Source organism: Chaetodon auriga, chromosome 11, assembly GCF_051107435.1.
Source record: "Chaetodon auriga isolate fChaAug3 chromosome 11, fChaAug3.hap1, whole genome shotgun sequence".
NCBI lineage: Eukaryota > Metazoa > Chordata > Actinopteri > Chaetodontiformes > Chaetodontidae > Chaetodon > Chaetodon auriga.
This window is the reverse complement of record NC_135084.1, coordinates 4,306,709-4,331,566: the sequence shown is the minus strand read 5'-3', so window position 1 is coordinate 4,331,566 and position 24,858 is coordinate 4,306,709. Positions and strand designations below refer to the sequence as shown.

At 39.8% G+C, this 24,858-nt stretch overlaps 1 protein-coding gene across 1 annotated transcript in view; it reads right to left on the bottom strand.

The window, feature by feature from the left end:
- ltbp1 (latent transforming growth factor beta binding protein 1) overlaps positions 1 to 24,858 on the bottom strand; it is a 138,689-nt gene that overhangs the window by 21,958 nt on the left and 91,873 nt on the right. The window contains 8 exon segments of the mRNA XM_076743220.1: positions 248 to 367; positions 2,507 to 2,632; positions 2,896 to 3,021; positions 4,281 to 4,367; positions 6,457 to 6,559; positions 7,040 to 7,062; positions 10,119 to 10,292; positions 16,478 to 16,645. Coding sequence (XP_076599335.1) covers positions 248 to 367; positions 2,507 to 2,632; positions 2,896 to 3,021; positions 4,281 to 4,367; positions 6,457 to 6,559; positions 7,040 to 7,062; positions 10,119 to 10,292; positions 16,478 to 16,645 — 927 coding nt within the window.

Sequence of the window (24,858 nt, the reverse complement as noted above, 5' to 3'; positions counted from 1 at the left end):
CACTGAGTCAAACTCCGTGATTTTTTGACGGTTGTGTGTTTCATGGGAGGAGGAGGATGAATGCAAAGTTGATCTGAAGTGTCTATGATGAAAAATGAGATTTAATAGCTCATGGAGCCCTGTTGGAAATGTAAAAAATAGCCAATCCTCCCATGTAAGCAGCTTTAATTCAAAAGTATACATGCACTACAATACATTTCCAGACACATACATATGCTCACACACACACACACAGTGTTAGACCTACCTACACACTGGCCACCCTGTGCCAAGAAGCCATTTGGACAAGAGCCACAGTTGTAACCCCCTGGCACGTTGAAGCAGATACCAGACGGACACACTGTCCTGTTTGCACATTCATCGATATCTGAAAATAAATAAATAAATAAATAAATAAATAACAAGCTGTCAATCACAATATCATCATACATAGCCAGGTGCCATCATATGGACAAGCTGCATTTGTTGCTTTTTTCTTGGCCATCTGAGGACAGTGGAACAAGCTGTTTAACTATACTCAAGTAAGCAGTTTAGGGTTACAGTGGGTGTAGGTTTCCACACAATGGAGCTTGGCTTGACACTCTCAATAATCCCCTTGTTAACATCCACATCCACAAAAAAGGAATCCACAGGACCGCTTTCTCAAGTAAGATGATTTAAGGTTAGGGAAAAATGAACCTACAGACATTTATCAGCTGGATGTGCAGCTCCCCTCTGCTTTATGGTGTTTTGTACTTTCAGCTCACTCACAACTCTGCTGTTCTGGTTCACTGTTAACATTCTCATAGCGCTGTTTTTCCACTGTTTTCACGTTGTTGCAGGTTTAATCGAGGGATAGAACATTTTCCCATAGTCTCATTACAGTTTTTTTGATGTTTTTAGAGAGCCAGACCATGTGATATGTTGCAGAATGTCAAAGCTTCCTTTGGATGTATGAATGCAGTGAATCTTTTTATTGCATATCAACTGTCTGGTGTGTTATAGCTGATAAACCAGAAAATTTGACTGAATGGTGGTTTTCAGCCTTTTAAAATTAAGTACTTTAACTCTAAATAATAATAGCACCAGAGCAGACAAGTTCAAGAGTCAAACATGTATGGTAGGAAAGTCTGGCTGGTTGACTTTGCACCACGGTGTAATGAGTCTTTTTTAGGATTCCAAACTATGTCTAAAAAAAACTCCAGCCTGTTTTTGTATTAATCTTATTAATAGATATGGTTGCATATCCACATCCATATAAGCCTCTTAAAGAAGTCATAATCTGATCCCTCATCCTCTGCAGCTGAGGAGAAGGGATTTTATTGCAGCTCTGGGGAAATAACCATCAGGCCTGTTTGCCCTCACAGCCCTAATTCAGTATCATTTTGGTGGGTGGGGAAAGCTGTGTTGAAATGGCAGGAAACCACGTAATGACAGAGTGCCTCATATTTATATCCCAATAACGGGGATGAAGCAGGGAGGAGGGTGGTGCAGACGCTGGTAACAATGTGGTCACTGGTCTAGTCCAAAATTCCACTGACTTCTAAGTCTATTAGAATACACTTGTTAGAGTGCAGAGCTTATGTGTGACCAAGTGTTGACCAGTGCCAGAGGCTGTGGTTGTGCATAACATACATAGTGCACCTCTGCAAATTCACACTTTTCATTGCACAGAAAGTCAATGCAAAGACGAGAGTGGGCTCGAGCATATGGAAATTCTCAACTTGACGAATTAAGGCAAAACAGATCCATACAAGTTCAAAATATTAAAAGTTGAGTAAAAAAATCCACATTTTTCTGAGCAGTCTAGAAAAGAATGACAGAAAGTACCCGACTTGCTGTTTTCAGATCAGTGTGAAGTGTGAAGTAGCACAGACAAACTCCGCACTCTATCCTCATGGTCGGTGCATGTGGCTACCTAGCAACAGCTAGGGTCTGTGTAGTATTGTATTTCTTTTAATACCACCCTTAGGTCAATATTTTTTAGCCCATTTTTTTCATCTCAATTATGAAAATAAGGATAATAATGACAATAGTTATGTTTGTTGTAATTATATTCAGTACACTGCTGCTGTTGTTAGGTTAATATGTTCGTTCATATGTTGCAGGGCTGACAGCAGAGGTGAGCCTGAATTTGGCCACTCCTAAATGGAACCCTATTTATTTTCTCTTTTCTTATTTCTTTTGACTAAGTTAAAATATGTAAGTGTAGAGTGTAATGAACAATGGACGCAGTAGGGACACTAGTGGCAAGGCTTTAGACTTTCAGTCTGAAGCATTTCCTGTTGAAGCCAACGTGTATGAATTACTCTGGTAATGTGTGTTTAATGTGCTCAACTTATCATGTGGTGATTTCATGAAATGGCACCACACCAATAGAATATATAATACATAAAACTTCTGACTAATCAAGGACATCTAGCTCTCATCTGTTTTAGATGAACAAGAAAGATGAGTATCTAATGATCAAATTCACGACTGTTGTGTGTTACAGGAAGTTACATGTGTGTGAGTTATGACTACTTACCAACACAACTGGTTCCCTCTTGATCAACGATGAATCCCCGCTGACACACACACAGGAAACTGCCGTCTGTGTTCTTGCAGCGACCACCAAAGCACAAAGATGCGCTTTCCAAACACTCATCAACATCTGGACAGACATACCAGAGCACACAGCGTAGGCCAACATCAGTTTACAATATTTAGCCACTTCATGCAGGCAAAGTTCAGGTCACCAGTCTGTCACCAGGCTAACACATATATTTTGTCCACAGACTAAACTTCATTACACATATCTGTTTATCTCTGAGCTTCAGGTGAAATCACAGTCCTGTGCTTCCCCCCTGCACACAAAGCCAGGCCAACATGCAGACACTGACCTCAATAACCGACTGTGACCATTGGATTCCTCACCTATACAGGTGGTTTGGGCATCATCCAGGCGGTATCCGTCATCACAGTGGCAAGTGTAACCCTCAGCTGTGTTGTAACAAATCCCCTGGCCACAAATGTAAGGGTTGATCTGGCACTCATCCACCTCTGGGCCAGAAGAGGGAGAGGGAGAGGAGAGAGATACAGCGGGGGGGAGGGAAAGAGCAGAGTATTAACACAACAGTAGTTTGACAATTAATAATGGTTCCCACAAAATACTACAACCCAGATTCCAAAGTTTGGACACTGTGTAAAACATAAATAAAAACACAATGCAATCAACTTTGCTCCATCCTTGCTTGTGAACGATTGAGCCTTTCCAGGATGCCCCTTTCACACCCAATCATGATACTATCACCTGTTACCAATGAACCTGTTTACCTGTGGAATGTTCCAAACAGGTGTTTTTGGAGAATTCCACAACTTTCCCTGTTTTTCGTTGCTCCTGTCCCAACTTGCTTGAAACATGTTGCTGCATCAGATTCAGAATAAGTATATATTTACCAAAATCAATGACATCGATGAGGTAAAACATTTAATATGTTGTCTTTGTACTGTTTTCAATATGTCAAAAAGGATTAACAAGTTAACGCATTCTGTTTTGTTCATGTTTTACACAGCGTCCCAACTTGCTGGAATCCGGTCAGCATACCATTAACATACCACAAGTTAACTGCTTAATATAAAAGCACCACAACTTCAAAACGTGTACCACAAAAAAAGGAACTGACTGCAGGGAGGGTGACTCCAAAGCAATTAACTGAACAAAATCTAATTACATTCAAATGATTCATTGGTGTCATTTATTGACTTTAGACCAACATTTTAACAAAGTCAACCAGTTGCCTTGTTCTCCTTAATGATTCCTCCACAGCAGCTCACGAAGACAATCTCCCAAATGAATGATCATGTCTTCTCGATACTGTGCAAGCTGTATGTCTTCAGCTTACTGTAAATACTACTTTAATTTACTTAAAGTTCAAGCAGTCATATTCCCTCTTGAGTTAAGCATGCTCTGACGTGCTGCTGTGTCAAATACTTATTTATACTTATCATACTACGATAGAAACTCCAGTTGTATTTATCAGTGTGTGCTGCTTTACCCAGAATCTACAGGTCCAGCCACAGGAGCATTTTGGCTTTGAGACTTTGAGACATAAATATGCGTTTGAGTTTTGAGGGAATAGAGGGGAAAGGAATTAGGACATTTTCCAGACTACTGAACTGGTGCTGCATGGGGTCAGACACTTACCTGGGACAGTTCTATTTGCAACCTGTCAGCTGTACTTCACCTGTTCATGAATAGATCAGAACAGACCACAACAGAAAAAGGAGAAAGGAATAAGAAAAGAATGTTTTAGTCTTACCAGCTGACTGTGTGGGAGCGATGTCCTGGCCTGCATTTGACGGAAGGATTTCCACTGGAGCAGGGGGAGAGCTCCTCTCAACAACCTCTACCAAATCAAAAAACACACAAGAATATACATTAATTCCATTTAGTTTATATTCAATGAATTAAACATATTTTTTCACAGAATGCTCTAAGAAGGCAGTTTACCATACTTGCCATATTTTTGGCTTAAATAAACTATAATATACATTTTCACTTAAGTAGACAATACCCAGCTGTATTTGCCCATTGCACCATAAATAAACTGGCAGCTCAGCTCGCCTTAGAACCTGCCTTGGAAACAGTGAGTGGTTTATCTCTCATTACTTTTTAAAACTCAACTTTAAGTGGAGATATAAGCTAATGTACTTAAGTGACCCTGAATTCTGCACATTAACAATTATCTCACTCTTTGAGGATTTTGGGTCATTTCTGGATACAACTGTCCCCCAGCTCAAAAAGGCTAATATCTAAAGCTAATATCCCTATATGAGAGCCTCTTGAACAACAGATGACTACCGCAGAGTGTTAAAATGGGTCAACTCTTCATCATTTAAGGTCTTACATAGAATCAATTTTAGTAATTCCAGGCAAGCATTTTACTCAAAAAGGCGGTCCTCCTTTCTTATTTTGCAAACCTGTCTGTATTATCTTCTGAGTAGAGACCAGATGGTGATGAGAGATTCATCCTCATTTTACCCAAACTACACAGAATTTGTCATTATTCAGCTGTACTTATGCAGTTTGGAATGGCTCAACTTTTTTTTGTTAATGATGTTACCTGTGAAACTTAATTGAGGTAAACCTCTAAAGCTACTATCAGCAAATGAGGATGATTCATGGTATTTTCATTTTTAATTGCTGACAGTCCTAAGATCTCATCTGCTGTTTTGTCTGTTTTGTTTGTTTTGTGACAGGCAACTAGTGGCTGAGACATCTTCCTCTGTATAAATATCTTGAACAGAGAAACGGCCAAAATGACTTTGCCAGCCTTAGGCTCTGTTGATAGCATGGCAAAATCATTCAGTCTGCAGCAATTTTATGAATGAAAACATGTTGATAATGACAGAGGTCACAGGAGAATGAACAGACTCATTCAGGCTAATAATTCAGGCTATGCAAAAGAGTGTACATTAGTCCTGTGCAGATGGGAAACACTGACTATTGTATGTTATACCTCTATGTGGTTGATTCTACAACTGCAGAAGACTGTCCTTTGTAACACACCTAACAGTTATCGTGAATGAAGGCAAGGATTTAACCTGCTTTGTATGAGACAGATCATTGGTGCAGGACCAACAGTAGAGGAAGTTGGTTTTTGGCACAGATTAGACCTTTAATCAGCTGATTATCATTTGATGCCATAGCATGCCTAAACACTGTTGCTGAGGTACATGCTTTCACATGTCACAACCAAACAGCATGGTTCTATAAACGTTCACTCCAATGACCTTATTGGTCTCCACATCTCAATGTCTCAAGGGGACACTTTCAGGATGAAGTTTGACAAAAGATGGCATCATGAACATACAGCTGATAAATCTACAGATACCATGTTGGTTTGGTAGAGAAACAGGCATTATGTTTTGTAACAGGTAAACCTTAACTTATTACCATCATAATTACAAGCTAATAAGAAAATAAATCAACAACCCATGAATACTGCCTGCTGTGTGAAATTGTTAACTGTCACTTTCCGACTCAGAGGAAAATGGGAATTTGAAGTCACATCTAATCTAAAATCAGGTGTTAACATCAGTACATTAGTGCAAGTTGCGCACATTAATAGAGTATATAAATATCTATTTCTACTAATACAAGCATCAAAAGATCACAGTCCGTTGGCCTTTTTAAGACATCAGACTCATCTTGTCAGCAGCAGACTCAGCTGTACTTACAGCAGTCCGAACTGCACTTTGTTGTTCTTAGCTGTATTTTCTCACGTCTATACATTTTAGCCAGAATCATAAGTGTGGTAATATTAGCATTCTAACATTAGCATTACGATACCGCTAGACCATGCTATACTTGTACTAAAGTTGAACATGAGTACAGTTGAGGCTGACAAAGTGCTCTGAGCTTGACAAGCTATGTCTGAGATGTCCTAAACTGCCCACAGTACCACAAAATTTAAATGGTAGTGAAGCAGACACCTGGGTAGGCTGCCTCGATCTTGACAGTGGATACACCCGGAGATAGCTGCGGTAGGATAGGTTCAACTACTGGCCTATTACTAACACCAGGAACTACCAGCTCCTTCAATGACAAGACACAGACAATGATACAAAGGGAAAAGTTCAACAATGCGCTGTATGCATTTCATTCCGTCCAAATGTAATAATTTCAGCTTTGCACACTGCTTCTGTCATGCAACACAGATATTGTGCTGGGAGGCAGATTAGCATTCAGCTTGCATGGCAACTGACTGCAGTTTAAAAACAGAGCAAAAATAAACAGCCCAGCGAGCAAGCCAGAAAGCAGAAAATGCTACCGCTTCTGCATTAACTTCTGTATGGATTTTTTGGAACAGCATCAGGGATTTTAGCTATGTTTGGTACTTCTGCTTTCAGTGCATATGCACATTTACACACTGCTCAGTGCCGACCAGCTCTAAAACATGCATCAACATTGCTGACTTCATGCAAAGGTGATTCTGCCACTCCTCACAGGTGAGAGGAGTTTCTCTGTGCATGCAAACTGCTTTTACATTTTCACTCTTTAAAGCTCCCAACCTACCTGATCTGGTGCAGTTGTTGCTACTGACCACAGAAAAAAGAAACAAAACATTTTAAATGTAAGTTTGGAACAAAATATACCGTAGGTAACTATGTGTGGTATTTGGGTTTCAAGGTTACTGACCGATGTTTCTATTTATTTGTCAATTCCATTTATCCCAATGAGGGTACACTTACGAATTTTACTGTTATGGTTAACTTTAACAGTTCTTGTGTGGAGAGTTCCCAAAAAATCAATCCCAAACAAATCTGAACAGTTTATGTCTGCAGGTTAGAGTTATAAAATGAATGAATATAAAATTTTTACGTGGTCACAAGAAAAACCCACACGCTTTACAGCCTTACATAATCATAAGATGAAATTCAGAGACACAGTCATCTCAACTATGCGAAACACCTTAATTGCATAAATACCAGACCTTTATTTCAGTGATCCCTCTACTAAATGCCATATAATAATTCACAAACCCAGGTTTCCATGTTGTAAAAAGGTCATAAACATTGCAGACCACATTCTTAGGTCTCAAATATAACATGCTGGATATAATCCCCCTCTCAATAAGTACCGCTGCCAGGCGCCATACTACGATCTGGCGGTATCCAAGCACAGAGGTTTTGGGTGGAGGATTTTTGTCGCATTTGTTTGTTTGTTTGTTTGTTTGTTTGTTTGCTTGTTTTTTTGTTTTTTGAAGCCTGTCTACATGCCTGGAAAACTCCTCTGCTGCAGAGAAGATTCACAGTAATATGGACTCAAAGTCTGGCTTTGGCTAAGATGTGGCTAAGTTCCTCATTCCCTTGGTGGCTGTCAAGCATGTCTTGAGTAATAACAGGAGCAGGTGAAGCTCCTCTCCCCCTCTCAGCCAGGTTTATTCCCCTGCCGTCCTCCCTCTTCTGAAAGGCTGTGGGCTGGACTGTGTTTGAAGGGAATGTAAAGTGAGCCAAAGCACTTTAATCCTTGTCCTCTACAAACAAATGTCACACGAGGGAGGTTTCTTTTAGATCTGGGTTCTGAATCACATGCAAGAGGGATCCTAAATCAGGGTTTCTTACTGTCACTTTGGAGCTGTAATTTGCAAAAGTGAGATTTCTGTTCATCCCACAGTGAAGACAGATTAGATTCTTCAAAATAGCCATTGCTTGCCTTGATGACAGCTTTGCACATTATTGGCTTAACCAGCTTCATGAGGTAGTCACGTGGAAAGGGTTTTCAGTTAACAGGTGTGCCTTGTCAAAAGTTTACTTTTTGGATTTTTTTGCCTTCCTAATGCATTTGAGACCATCAGTTGTGTTGTGCTGAGATAGTGTTGGGGTACAGTAAGGGATGGGTTAGGGTTATTCGAGAACTATAGTAATCCATATTATGGACTACTGAACAACAGCTCAAAGAAGTAAAGAGAAGCCACAGCCCATCATTACTTTGAGACATGGAATCAGTCAATCTGGAAAATTTCAAGAACATTGAATGTATCTTCAATTGCAATCACAAAAACCATCAAATGCTATGATGAAACTAGCACTCATGAGGACTGCCCCAGTAACAGAAGACCAAGAATTACCTGCAGTTGATAAGTTCGTTACAGTTAGCAGCCTTAGAGTATTGCCACGGATGGGATTACATTGGAGTTAGTTGAAAGCTGGGCGTGTCTCACACAGAGGCTAAAGAGTACCTTGTATAACACACCAAGGGGGAATGAAAACGGGTTGCATAAGTATATCAATGCTAAGCTGTTCTTTTATCAGCATGAACATGAAAGGGACAGCCTCTGTCAAGCTAATACACAGTGGCTAGCTTTTTGCTAGCCACTGTGAGGAGAGACCACATTATACTTGCTGTTGAAGTTCAGATACTTTTCATAAAAACCAACCAGGGTTATGATGTTGATGTTATGATGTGATGATGTAACACATTATGATGATGGCCGAGGTTGTCTAATATTTCCAACATACTTGGCACATATTGTACCACTGTATCAATGTTTTAAGAATATCACTAATGCTAATAGCTAATACTAATCAGTAGGCAAACTGTTAGCTTTGGATAGTGGTGTATCAATATACTAATATAATGCTAATGCTAACAGCTATCTAACACTAACCGCAACACTTTTGGTTAGTGTAATACTGGATAGAGTGGTGAAGCATTAAAGGTGCATTGCACTTACTCTGTTGATATTAAAGTTTGTTGCTGTGATTCAAGGTATTTTTGTCGTAACTGAAATATATCTTTGGTGATTAGGTATGTGTCATAAGATCAAATCAAATTCACTTTCACATAAGAAGAAGTTAATGGCGTCATATGAACTCCTCAAAAATATGTATGCATGTTCTCAACTTTTAGAAATAGCATGCTGTGAGAACTGATCATGACAATTTTTTGACTTGTTTTTTTATTAAAGCAAGAGATAGTGAGAGGAAGATAAGAGACAAAATAGGGAATGGAAAAACAAAAAATGGCATAATGTCAATAAAATCAAATATTGCTCTGCTCTGAATTATTATGCTCTAATTTCCTCAAATACAAATTATTGTTTTTCAAAGTCTAAACCAAAATCCCCATCTCATCTACAGCTTATTAAACCAGGAAGAGAATATTACACTTAGCCTTTCTATGAACATGAACATGACATGAAAATGGTCTGATGCAACTGGTCAGGCAACTGGTCTGCTTCCTCACTCCCTTCTTTTATAGATGTTTTGGACATGACAGACTTGTGGGAAAGACATTGCTGCACACTGGAAGGACTAAATGTCCCAGCTGGAATAGGAGTTCTTGGGAATATGTGGGAGGAGCTAGAAGAAGTTACTGTGTAACAGATGTTTTGGCTGCCTGTGTCATGCTGTTGCCATTGCAACTCTGACTAGGGCAAGTGTCTCAATAACTGATAAATATGCGTCTGCAGTTGTTTTGATCTTATTAAACTGCACAACATTTACTACTGGTCATTTGATTTCATTGACCAGTATTCCAAACACTCAACAGTTGGCAAGCATCTAGTTCTTGCTAAACTAGTTTTCACCTGTGCAATCCATATCACCATGAAACCAACATGCACCAGTAATGTAACATGTTAGAGACTCACCTGGTATATCCTCTTCGGGTTTCCCAAATGCCTCCACTGGTCTCTCTGGTGTTGGCAGGGGCTGGGGTGGTAGTGGTTCAATGGGCTCCTGGTAAACGGTGACTGGCTTATTGACAGGTGGATTTGGTAGAACAGTGTAGCCCATTCCACCGGGACAGATCTCTTTGAACTTAGCTACGTAATAGAAAAAAAAAAAAAATACAAGTCCTTTATCATACAAGTGAAAATGTGTACAAAAAATTATTCTTTTCATTGCACACTGTTAATTTTCACTAACTGTAATTATTACAAAGACTTCTGGTGTGACAGTTATTCTAAGATTATAGTCTACACACCTACTGCATAGGTTTTGATGATGTTTTTAACTAGTAAACATTCATTTGAGTTCATAACAAACTCCAACAGTTTGGTACAAGAACAAAACCACTTGTGGAACACTGCACAGTTTCTGGAAAGATTCTCTGAATGTTCTAACTTACCGGCTCAAATTGTGGTTTAAGGTAGATACAGTAGCTAACACATCAAATAGTGTTTTGCAATTTATCTCAGTAGCAATATAAGACATTTCCATCAAAAAGTCCTCATAAAGACACAAGGACACAGTCTCCATGAGTGCACTCAACAATTTAAATAGACCTGACAAATTAAGGTAGGAAAAAACAGAGTGCTGTATTTTTTCCACTTCTCGACTCGTACACTAGTATATTTTAGAAGTAAATTTTGTAGCCTCATCTTAGAAACTGATACAGTGTTTACCAATTACACATCTCCCACATGATATCAGAGAGAATAATAGCTAAAATAAGAGCTAAATTATGGACAGTGAACATCTACAGTGCACATTTATTTATCTGTATAACAAAAGTAAATTAGAACTGTGATTTTCTAAGCAACATATGTGATGATAATGTTCCTGTTTTTGACGTCTACCAGAAACCTCTGTTTGTGCTGTCTGAGCAATACTAAATGATTCTAGCTTTATTTGAAAGTCAGCGTCAACTTGAGAATGTTGAAGACTTTGCCCCTCGCTCCCAAGGGTTTCATGAGAATTCAAAGTCGAAAAATAAAGTAGCCAGAGCTCTGTGGGTGAAAAACTATCGTTACTATCTTTGAAATTTCTGTAGTGCAACGTTATTTGTCAATTTTCTGATGAAATACAGTGTGTACCAACAGAGATATTTCTGTGATAAGCGTATATTAACCAAACATTTTAGTTTCCTAATGAATGAGGCTCAAGATTCAAACAAAAAATAAAACTGGTAAAACAAATATTTTGCAATAAATGGCTAGCACAACAACTCCTTGTGGATTATGTGCCTCTAGCTGTTTTGCACTGGCTTGAAAGTAAATTCTTTTAGGTTGTCCCATTAAGAATTGTTTGTGTGCAAATGTGTTCTTTCACCCACTTGAGGCATTTGTTTGGAGTGATTTCCTCAAAACGATGATGATAATTAGAATTCATTACAGCCCATACTACAAATGTGCAAATTGCAGTAAGGTGTGCAAAACTGATTGAATTATAAGTTATACATTAAAAAAGATGTACTGTATTGTGTCAGAAGTTGCAGAAAATGTATTTGTAAGATGGGATGAGATGAATAGGTAGATCACCACCAGCAGGAATGATCGTCTGTGTTGCTCAGTGGGGCCTTGAGGCTGTAAGTTTTTGGCTGAAGACAGTCCTCTTCTTGACAAGGACATTGTGGAGGGGGTGGAAGAAATTCGGGAAGCTAACCAACTTGGACGGCATCACCACTCTAACTAGCTTGTTCAGCCTACTAGTGTCTCTTGGCCAGCACATAGCAGCGTAAAAGACTACCTTGGCCAACACAGACCGGTAGTATATCAGCAGCATCTCGTTGAGGGTCCAACATAAGCCATGGCCCATAGCCAAATAAAAGTGGCCCTCAGCTGTTTTTCGTAATCCACAAAGAGATTTGTTTTCAGCAAGAAAACAAGGGCAACTGGACTTGCTTGAGGTTCTAGAAGATGTTTTGCATCTCATCCAAGAGGCTTCTGTCAGTAAGTTAGACTGAAGAAGCCTCTTGGATGAGCGGCAAACTGATTTGTGATGGTACGGGGGTCCATTAGTGCACATGGCATGGGCATCATAATGCTGAATGATATATACAGGTTTTGGAGCAACATATGCTGCCAAGGAGACAACGTCAATTTCAGGGAAGGCCTTGCTTATTTCAGCAAGACAATGCCAAACCACATTCTGCATGTATTATAACAGCATGGCTCTGTAGTAAAAGACTCTGGGTGCTAAACTGGCCTGCTTGCAGTCCTGAGTGGTCACCCATTGAAAATGTTTAGGGCATTATGAAACGTAAAATATAATAAAGGAGACCCTGAACTGCTGAGCAGCTCAAATTGTACATCAAGCAAAATGGGAAAACATTCCACTTTCAAAACTATAGCAATTGGTCTCCTCAGTTCCCAAATGCTTACAGAGTGTTATTAAAAGAACAAGTGATGCAATAGAGTGGTAAACATGACCCTGTCCCAACCTTCTTTAAACGTGTAGCTGGCATCAAATTCTAAATGAGGATATTTAAAACTATGTGTCACACATGGCAACAGGGTCAACCGACCCTTCTCACTAAGATAAAAGTTTCACTCCCTTCCTTGCTCAGAGATGTGCTGGGGATCTTCTTAAATACCTCCCAAGCTAGGACTCCTTGCTTAAAAATTTGAAAGCTAAGTTTGTAGCTCTCTGAGAGCTTGTGAGTTTGTGGATATGGCCCCAGGAGTTTACCAGATGGGTCTCCTGAGTTGCAGTCATTAGTGGAGAGGGAGAAGAGCAGGGGGGAAATCACACATCCCTGGGGATCTCCAGTGCTGATGGTTGTGTGCTAGATGTGATTTTGGCATTTTTGATCTACTGACAGGTGGAGGCTGTCACAGTGAGCTGGGTCAGTTTTGAGTGAACAATTTCTTGGATGATGGTGTTGAATGCAGAGCAGAAGTCCACAAACAGGATCCTTGTATGTGTCCCTGGATGGTAGAGGTGTTGCAGGATGTTGTTCAGTACCATTTTGACTGTGTCCTCCTATTTGCCTGGAAAGCAAATCGTAGGGGGTCCAGCAGAGGGCTTGTCATGTCTTTCAGGTGAGCCAACACCACTGGTCAGCACAGATATTCAGACAGGAGGATGACACGCAGTCTAGGCCTGGTGCTTTCCTGATCATCTGTTTCTGAAAGAGCTGACACACATCCTCTTCACAGATCCTGAGTGCAGGTGGGGGCTCAATTAGGAGGGTTGGGGGAGTGGCAAGAAGTGGAAATAGTTCTTTGATGTCTGAGTTGTAATAGGTGAGGGGATTTGGATCGGCTATAAAAAGTGCCACATTTGACTAATTCTTTTCTGGACAATATTCTCTATGAGCAATGAGGGAATATGTTATACATGTATGCAAACCTGCTGAGCCATATGTTAGTAATGTCACTGAACAATGGCATGTAATTACAGCAGCTGGAACCTACATGCGTTCAGCTGGTGATGCAGAAAAGTCATATTTTTACTGTTTGCTTCAAGTAATATTAACACTTTAAATTTTACACAGCATATCATACACACAGTAAAAGAATGATGAAGACACAGACATGCTTTTATGCTTGGTTCTGACAATTTCCATTTTACACTGCTGGTACTGCAGCTAATAGAAACCCCATTACAAAATTGGTCATTGGTAACTACTGGTGATTGTCACAGATTATTTGATTATTCAATCAATAAAATTAATTTTATTTTGATTTGGCCAAAAACTAAAGCAATTTCCAGGTATCCTCCAATAGAGGACACTGTCAGACCTAAATGCAATTTCTGCAGAATGTTTTAATATGTTGTATCAAGTTTAAACTGCCAGCATTAATCTGTTGCCTTACTGCAAGCAACAGGGTTGGTTTTGCTGTAATTTATATTGTTTTACATTCTTCCATTATCACCACCTGTTCCTCTTGAAGTAGGTGGCACATAATTGGTGAGTGTGGAAGAATAAGTGTTGAATGACGCATCAAACGCCCCCTTTTTGTAGGAATGCGCACAGTCCCTGATGAAGAAAACACCTGGTTAACAAAGAAGGTTGATAATCACAGTTGTGATATACAGTACATTATCTTTGACTGGTTTTGTCTAACCAGCTCACACAAAGAGAGCCTGGCTAACTTACTTGGTAGTACAGCCCCAGGTTTAAAAGTGACATGTGCCTGCCACCACTAAACCATTTAAAATGCATTAAAATGTGCAGCCATCTTATGGATGCTACTAACTACAACTGCTTTAAAGTACCAATAATTGTCAGACTAAATTGTAAGAACATGAAGAGTTGTATGGAAATAAAATAATAAACAGGAAAGTAGAAAACATGAGTGTGATAACAGCTACTGCAAAAGGTTTTGCTAATGTTATCTTAAAGCAACTCTACAAGCCACTACTTAGCCAAGCTGTGAGACCCATGCAGACAGAAAGTACCTGGTGTAAAAGAACGGAACACACATACAGTAGGATCTTCTGTTTTCTTTTTCATTTTTTCATTTTTTCTTTCTTTCTTTCTTTCTTTCTTTCTTTCTTTCTTTCTTTCTTTCTTTCTTTCTTTCTTTTTTTTTGTAATTTCTTTTATTGAAGTTCAGAATTCTGAAGCATAAACTGAAATTGCTGTTGTAATACACAGTGGTGGAAATAGAACGGTTTGTATTTGCTAGAAAGGTTTCAAGGTTTCATTGAAGGACAATTTATTGTATTAACTCATATTTTGTAATGCTGTTCAGAACTGAAATGCATTCCAGAGCCAATTGGCATACATTTACAATCCTGATGGATTTCTACTTCTATGTCAGAAATGTTATTATTACATAATGCTGTCTTAGCTGAATTTTTATTCAACACTACATTAACCTGAATTTAAAAATTTTGAATTATGATTATGAGAGAGATCCTGTAGTGAGACCCTTCTCTTAATTCTGAAGGTAACTCTTTCTATATTGTGCCTCTTGTAATTTTAATCAAATTCACTTTCACTTTAAAATTCACAGAATATTTACTGATAGATTCTGTCAGTATTCTGGTATTCTAACAGAACATTTCCCATATGAAGGAATTGTCATACCAAAAATCATTCACACAGACAGCAATTTCAAGTGGCTTTGCCTATCAGCAAATGTAACTACATAACAGACTGTAATGCCTTTTGTAATCATTATATGCCTTTCTACAGGAGCTACTTCTACATAAAAAAAATCACTTAGTTAACTAAGAGCTCAATGTTTACAGCTGGTTTGTCCAGTTTAGGAAGTCTCAAATTGTTGTGCAGTTGTCACCCTGTCACTGAGACTTTGGATTGGCAAGGTCACCAAACATAAAGAGCAATAGATGAACATGTCAACCAGTTTAGCTTCTAGTTCAAGTGTACAGCCATAGTGGCAATTCAAGAGGATCAGCCGCACTTGGAATTAAATGTTAGCATGCTGATAACAGGTGGACAATGGTTTTAAGAAGTGCTCACAAGCTTGTTATATCCTTTATACAATCATGTGTTTCACAGTGGTGAAGTTCGCCCCATTTTCGAGCATTCCACAACTTTCCCAGTCTTTGTCCCAACTTGTTTGAGATGTGTTTTGTATATATACAAAAATGTATTTGATGAGTCAAAAAAAGAAATCAGAGTAAACCATTAAATATACTGTCACACTGTTTTCAGCTGAGTGTATGTCAAAAAGGACTTAGAAATGATCACATTCTGTGTTATTTGTTTTACACAGTGCCCCATCTTCTCTGGAATCAGGGTTGTATTCATCCAAAAGGGGACATGAATTTCTGAACCAAATTCTCACAACTAACCATCCAATCATCAAAATATTTCAACCCTGTGGTGAATTTATATGAAACGTTAAGGATCACCAAAGTCTTTAGGAAACATCATTTTGGATCTATGAATGTCTGTACAATATTTCTGAATTTCTGATTTTTGTTAGGGAACCATCAGAGTATCAAAGTGGTGGACCAATGGACAGAATGACAGACCAACACTGTCATCTCTGCAGCCTCCAGCATGCCAAAAAAGTAATTCACTCTAGAAATTTGGAGCAAAGTTCCTTCACTCTTGTGGCTTGTTAATTTCAAGAATGGGCAGTCTTGCAGTACACTGACCCACTGGGCAGAACTGAGTGCCTTGACTCTATGAGTTGCATTGATACACAAGCTTTTGCTGATTTGCAAGCCAAACTGAAATGCAAGATCGCTGAATGGTGTTTGGCATAATGTTCTCTTCATACAAGTGAGAAAAGAAAGTTTTGGGCAGAAAGCTTTTAGTTCTCATTGAGACAGGATAAATGTCTGACATGGCTGGGGGCCTTACCTGTTCCTGGAAGGGGGCATTTGTCGCAACGAGGGCCCCAGGCTTTGCCCACACTGCAGCAGCAGAGCTGTTTGCTCAGCTGGGCAGACACTGGGTGCAAACACTGCCTCCCTGAGCTGACCAAACGGAAGCAAGCTCCCTTCTCCTCTTGGATGGCAGGTGTGCTGGCTGAAGAGGAGCATAGGAGGAGGACAAAGAGGAGGAGGGGCGAGGCGTAGGAAGTGGTGCACCAGAGTGTAGGAGACGCATACATGGGGGAAAGAGAGGACAGAGAGTGGAGAAATAAAGAGGTCCCCTTCACCAAAGCAACCTTCCCTTCTCGCTTGAACAGACTCCTGCCATGAACACAGCCTAAGTACACACTCACTGGCAACTTCATTAGGTACACTTGTACAATCAAATGTGATCCAATACAACAGCTCTGCCATGAATTCCACTTTTCCAAAGTTTATAATTTTTCAGTTTTTGTTGATACTATAATTCTACATTTGTTCCTGAGGTCGTAGGAAGTGGTGCTGGTGTACTGGGGCTCATTATATTGTAAGGTGTTTCTCATTTTCTGGCCCCCTCATGTACATGTACAACCCCAATCCCAAACACACAGAGACACACACACATGCACGCATATTTCATGTTTAACTCATCGAGTCCATTGATTTTTGTAAAAATCTGGTTATCTTGAATTTGAGACAGCAACACATTTCAAACATGTTGGGACAGGTTTAGCAAAAGATTAGGAAAGTTGCGGAATGCTACAAAAACACCTGTTTGGAACATTCCACAGGTAAACAGGTTCATTGTTAACACGTGATAGTATCATGATTAGGTACGAAAGGGGCATCCTCTAAAGGGTCAGTTGTTCACAAGAAAGGATGGAGCGAGGTTGAGCACTGTGTGAAACACATGACTGTATAGAGGACATTACCACATGGGCTGTTAGTAAACTCTGCTCATTTGTAAATGATTGCATTGTGTTTTTATTTATGTTTTACACAGCATCCCATTTTTCTGGACTCAGGATTAATAATAATGTAAAGGGGGTGGACAAAATATTTGGAACCCCTCTAAATATAATGTAGGCCAGTCCAACACCACTGTAAATTACAACCTCAATAAAACATGTAGTTAAATCATTACTTTTTTGACAGCATCAATCAAAACCAAAGATTATTATCTTATTAAAGGCAGAATCAATGAGAGGGCTGCTGTATTGGATCACATTAGATTCTACCCAATGAAGTGGCCCGTGAGTGTGAATCTAAAACAACACAAGTGCATAAAGAAAAAGACATATTTCACAAAGAGACGATGGACAACCACATTTTGTTGTGGCACAAATATCATTTAAACAATTAAAGCCAAACACAGAAACATTCAAACACAACAAAGCACAGACAACATGTTAAAGGAAAAACATCTGTTTTCATGCCAATCCTTCATGCACTATCAAGGTCAGGCACTAGCTCAGATGAAGGCATGCAAGAAGTCCTTGGTATAATCCAACATGGTCACAAAATGCCAACTGGGAAGTGTTTTGGGTGGACTACATGTAAAATAATGACCTCCAAGAGAGCAGTTACGTTCAGTTCAAGTTTACCGTGTTGCCAGTAAATCAATTACTGGTTAAATACTTGACCTATTTTAACAATAATCAAATGCTAAAATATCAGGAGTGACTGCTGTATGAGGTTGGCTGAAGCTTGTTCTGAGGCTTTAATTCAGCTAAAAATTAACTGTATGGTTTACGTGATGCATCGGTGAACAGAGAACAGACTCTCAAATCCCTTCATTATAAACAAAGTTAAGCAAATGGACACACACTCAAACCCACATACGGTGGATATGTGAAGTATTCATGCACTTTGATATTTTGTGCATTTTGATGCAAATATATTCACATTTACTGTACTTGTTACCTATAAGTATCACGCTTTCACATATAGCATTGAGACAATTAGCTGTAGCTTCAGTCATAATTGAAGAGTTCAACATTTATTTGAAAAATATGCTTATTCACTTTCTTATTGAGAGTGAGATGAGAAGATTGACACCACTCTCATATCTGTGTCTTAAGTACAGAGTTGGAGTCAGGACATGGTAAGCCTAGATTTGCATAAAGCCTGGAAACAGGAACAAACAGCTAGTTTCACCCTGTCCAAAAGATCAAAAATAAGCTCCACAGTTAATGCATAGACATGGGATTGATATCCGCCCTCTCATCTTACTCTGGGTAATGGGACTTTTCCTGTGTGCCACCCTTTCCCTTCCTGTACAGATGGGAAACTTTGTGACACTTGGGACATAGTTATGCCAAATGGAACAATTATCGTCCAGATGGGTGATATGAATCCGGACACTGCACTTGACACACTGCAGTGCATAACCCCATTAATGTCCAGTGAGGTCATTTTTTTTTTTTTTTTTTTTTTTTTGGCAAATTGCAGTACATGACTCCAGTTCAGTCCAGAAAGGCCAATTTTTATTTCAAATGTATTGTAATGACCCAACTAGGCCCAGGTAGGCCAAATTTAGACCAGGACAATTACATTGCCTAAATTAGCCAAAGTTTGTCCAAATCCATTACAGTCCAAATGAGCTGTGTGGTGCCATTAAATATAGCTCCAGTTCCTCTCTGTCCAACCAGGAAACTCAGTTATCAGATAACAAAGGTGTCCCAAATGACCATTTTGAAATGTAAATTTGGGAAACATTTGCCACTCCAAGAGTCCATTTAAGAAATGTTTTACTACTCAGATACAATAATCAATAATTTATTGCCCTATCAACTTTACAGCTGATATGGTAACCTCAACAACAATAAACATACAGTTATTGAGACAGTGTGCACACTTTCTATTAAATAGTAAATTGTCTGTATTTATAAAGCACTTTTCTAGCACTCAAAGCACTTTTACAGGACAGGTCTGCATTCACCCACTGACACGCACATTTGTACAGCAGCTAAACCACCTGCTCATTACAAGCATTATCCATTCACACGCACACAGGATTGGGAGCAATTTGGGGTTCAGTATAATACAATACTTTGACATGCTGAGGCCAGGGATCAAACTACTGACCTCCATTCTACCTCCTGAGCGACAGAGCACAGCACATCTGTAACATTGTAACCTTTGACACCAAATTTCCTCAGCTGTCTTGCAAGAATAGCCTTTGGTGTGCTTTCTTCTGTGTGGTTGCGATGTTATCTTCCCATTTCAGGGAGGAGAAGATCCCGAGGAATCTGAAATGATCCACTCTCTTGATCACATGGTTGTTGATAACCAGTGGTAGTAGTTCTCCCTGTTTTTCACGCAAGTCTACCACAAGTTCTTTAGTTTTGTTGATGTTCAGCTGCATATTGATATTGTTACACCAGTCGGCTAGACAGGAAATTCAGTCATTGGTGTATAATGAGATCATGGGTGAGGGGGCACTTGCTGAGGGGCACCTGTACTAATGTTCAATTAATATGAAAATCTCCAAGTGTCCATTTAAGATACTTGACCACCCCAGTAGTATTTCATATGGGCATGTTGATTTAGGTATGTATAGTTGGGATATTTCCTATTCAAATGTAATTTGGGTGGCAAACAGGAATTTTGAATGTTACAGGGTGCAAAGATGGAAGTGACCCATTTGGTCGTGGTAAGAACATACTAAAAAAATCAGGACTCAGAGAGATTCACAAAAATATCTATCTAACTACTTTCATACAAAGGTGTAAAACCAGTGGGTAAAGTTTTCTACTACATGGAATAGAACGAAGTTGGTAATTTGGGCTTGTTCCAGCCCCCACCCACCCCACAAAATCTGGGCTCCCTGGACCATGCTCTGAGAGAATGTGCAAAATTTGAAAAAAGACAAATAAGACACTCTAAACTCAGGAAACCTGTGACTTTTACAGCTCTATGTAAGCTCTACTAACATGCAACCAGGACATGTTTGAAACATGATTTGTGCAGCTCATGTGATCATTTCCATTCAAGTTTCAACTGTGAGAGACATGAGGAGCCACAGATGACTCTTCATACCTTGTATTTTCCCTTTTGTTGTGCAGACTAAAGACCTACATGCATGGTTGATTTAAGGTGAAGACTTGGTTAAGGTTAAGGTTAGGGTTAGGCATGTAGTGGTTATGGTTAGGGTTAGGGTAAGTCTCCAGGAAATGAATGAAAGTCTATGTAATGTCCCCAAAAATGATGAAAACCTAATATGTGTGTGTGTGTGTGTGTGTGTGTGTGTGTGTGTGTGTGTCTTGTGTGTGTGTGGTAAGATTCTACTTTAATGTTCAATGTTACTTACACACAAAACACCTCAGGGACTACCAGCTGGTAATACCCTGTCCAGGGTTAACAGGTTTAAATCCTTCATTTCCTTTATGGTATAAGAAGAGAAGGATTTGTGCTCCTGACTTTTTCTCAATGATGCAGAGAAGAGCCAAAAGTAAGAGTACCTTTCCTAATCAATTAAGTGGCTATGACATAAGGCTAATGTAAACAGCAACAAAATCTAAGCTTGTGCCTTTGCAGATGGTCAAACCACCTGTGATCAGTAAGAAGGATTACCAATAACTAAAGTATAATATATACTTCATATCATGAAAGAGACTCTGCCACCCATCTGCCATCTCCCAGGCCCAGCTGACAACAGTGGTCAGAGCTGTTAACAAGATGTCCTGGGTTGTGTCCAGACAGACCCTGCAGAGGCAAAGGGAGCTGACCACAAGAAAAATCTTGAATCTCTGTCCGCTCAGTAGCCAAAACAATCCATTTCCAATTCTTACCTATGGACGAGTCAGTCTTGTGGATGTGTCAACATGGGAAGTCCATTAAGGATGGACTGGGAGTTTCCCAAATGTACAAGTTCACACAGGACCCCTGTCCTCTCCATACAAAATAGTGTGTGTGTGTGTGTGTGTGTGTGTGTGCGTGTGTGTGTGTGCGCGCGCGCGCGCGCGCGTGTGTGTGTGTGTGTGTGTGTTTCTCTCTCCGAGGTGCTGAAGCAGTTTTTATGTCTTTTGTCATGTCCTCCTATTAGAGAAAATGAAGGCTGACCAGACTCTCCAGCTCTGCTGCCAATTGTCTGGCTACTTCTCAGCATTCATTGCCTGCATTTATAGACACTCACTCAGAGTACTGAAGAATATGATTTTGGTCCTGGCTGTGTAGTCAGTGCTCCACCAGCTTTGTCATTTGTGTAAGTATGAGGCAGCTTTATTGGAACTGTTTCATCTGACAGAGTTGGGGTGTCTGCCAGTCTGTTTTCTGTGTATTGTATGTTGGTGAGCACAATATGAATAAGGACGTTGTGGCAGCCCAAATATATTTAGAGGCAGAGGAGTACAAGAAGACTGGAGACTTTACTTGACCTTGAGGCACAGTGCCGATGTTCAAACAAGCTGGGTGGCTTTTATGGCTGGAAGGAACCCAGCCAAAAACCTGGTCCGGGACATGCAGCCAGCCTAAGTAAAGATGGAGTAGCCCAGGAAGCCCAACTCTACAGACATCTGTACGGTTGTGTCTGGACGTGAGTTCTCTGAGTCACTCATCCTGTTGATGTAGTCCATTAAACCTCTGCTTTATGCTCTATGCAATTGAATGGCAATGATTAGCAGGCAGAGGCAAAGGACTCGTCTGCACACAGGGTTGAAAAAGTAAGCAAAGACGTACTTTAAAGCCTCAGTCTGTATTGTGGGGCACTAAACCTCAATCAAGATACTCGATATGTGTTTTGTGTTTGTGTTTCCTCAACAGGCACCAGAAAAGACAAGAATGCAGCAGAGCTTCCATAACTACTGGAAGGTGCTCCACAGCCTCAGCCTTCTTGACATGAATCTGAAGGCTACCAAGAAGGATTCAGAAAGCCAAGGGGGCTGCATTTAGGGCTGAAAAGAGGAGGAAGCAGAGGATATTGACATGGACATTCGCTTCCTCCACCTCATCATCAAGAAAAGGGACAAACAAACACAAATATTATCCTCCTCACAAAAAACATGTTCTTCCACCTTCTAACACTTGGCATGGAAAGAAATGGACACACAAATGCACCATACACACATTTTCCTCCTCGCACATTTTAGAAATACCTTTTAATTTACTATTTATATGTTCCATATATTAATATTGTTAAGTACGTCATAGTTTTGTGATTTCTTTAGTATTTTTCAACTGTTGTGTTCAAGAACATTATTATTATTATTATTGATATTGATATTTTTCAAATGGGTAACAATGTCTTGAAGACTGACATGACACAGTAACAACAGGACATGACACCTGTCATTAACAATGAAGAGTCTTTATGAATGTGTATGACTGTTATCATTAAGTGTCATTTGGACAATTATGTCAGTTTTGATGTAAAGTTGACATTGTTTGAGATGTCTTGGTTATGAGAACTTGACATGAACCAAGACAACATACCTTGTCAATGTCAGCCTCTGAGATGGATGCAGTTTGATGACAGGAAATGCACTACCTTGGTGATTTACGGAGCTTCCTGATGGAGAGGTAGCTTTACTTGTTGCTAACTTGTCACTGTTATCGGTAAATAAAGTTAATTTGCAAATGGTTGCATTCTGTTTTTATTCAAATTTTACACAGCATCCTAGCTTTTTTGAAATTGGGGTTGTAAGCTAACTGCTAACTGCTACAAACTATAGCCACCCTTAGATAGTTAGCTTGGATAGTTGTGCAGTCTGACATGTCCCAGGGGTACCTGGAGCCAAACTCAGCAAGAAAAGCACCTCTGTCTTATACCCTGTCATCAAACTGGCCTCCATCAGTCTTGGAGGCTGTATTCCGTTGCTGTCTGGCTGTGTTCACTGTGAGATGTGCATGACAAAATATGCGTATTTGAAAAGTCGAAATTTACGCCACTGGTAGGAATCACCAAAAATGAACCTATTTTCCCTAACATGAATGGGCAGGTACTGGAGGTGTCACAGGGTCCCTAAGGCAATCAGGAAAGAAAGCAAATAAGTATATTTCCTAAAACGCTGAACTATTCCTTTCATGTGTCTGGGTTCCTTTGATTATCATTACAGTCCCATCGTGCATTCAATGTGATTTTGAAAGGCACATGTCAAAATCATTCATATAATATCTATATAATATCCCACAGTTCACAGTATATGTCAGATCAAAGTCAAAGACACTTGACATAGACCTCCAGCATGGAATTGTGTCAGGACAAAGTTATAGGGAAAGACTTTTTTTTAAAAGCCCCAACATTTAAAGTTCTCAGTAGAAAAGTAAGCTCTATAAATGTGAAATAAAAGAAGTCTAAAACCACCAATACTCTTCCTCATAGTAGGCCATCTGGCCAAAATGAGTAAATAGGCAAGGAGGGCCTCGGCCAGGCTGCTAACCAAGAAATCAATGGCCTGTCTCTGCAGGGTTTGTCTGGAGAAATGTGACAGCCTGCCAGAAGCAAAACTATCCCTGCAGCACTCTGCCAGTCTGGCCTTTATAGTAGAATGAGTAGACGGAGCCACTCCTGAGTAAAAGGCAGATGACAGCCAGCCTGGAGTTTGCCAAACTGCACTTAAAGGACTGTGAGAGCATGAGGAAAATGTTTCTGTGGTTTGATGAGACAAAAATTAAGCTCTTTGGTCTTAATGCTGTGCACTACGTTTGTCAAGAAATAGCATGGTGGTTGCAGCATCATGCTATGGGTATGCTTTTCATTTTGAGGTAGTCATTGAGTGTCTCATCAGGATTTAGGTAAATGGTGGAAAAAAAATGAAGACAAGTACCCAAAGAAAACTACCTCAGACTTGGGTCCTCCATATGCTCCAGAGTGCTTGTCAGACCATATAACATCTGAAACCCTTTCCCCTTTAGATGTAGGCAAAAGACATGTCATAGGACAAGTCAATCTCAAGCACAAACAGTCGGGGAAAGGGACTACCTAGCTTATTCATTTAAGCATAGTGGGAGATATTCACAACAAGCTAAGCCATGAGCTACTGTGACCATTCAAGCTATGCTGTCACAGCGAGAAAGGTATTTGTGCTATTTCTCTGCATGTTTAAGACTGATCTGCTGACCAAATAGTGCATTTTAACTTAAAGGTAGTGACGCAAACAGTGTTCAATTAACTGTGATAAATGCATCGCACCTTGGTCTAATACCTGAAAGTACTAACTGGAGTCTAAGAGTTACAGGACCACAGGAGTGTGGGGCACCGGGGTTAACCCCTTGTATGAGGTATGAGTATGGCAAGATTAAAGCAGGCTATACTGCTTTAATTGCCTTATACCAGAAAGTGGCACAGCAAAGTTCATCCACATGGTCTTTCAAAAAAGGTCAGTGCTGGAAAGTTGGTCACGTACGAACTACTGGCTGGGTGGTAAACTACTGTGTCTGGTAAATTAA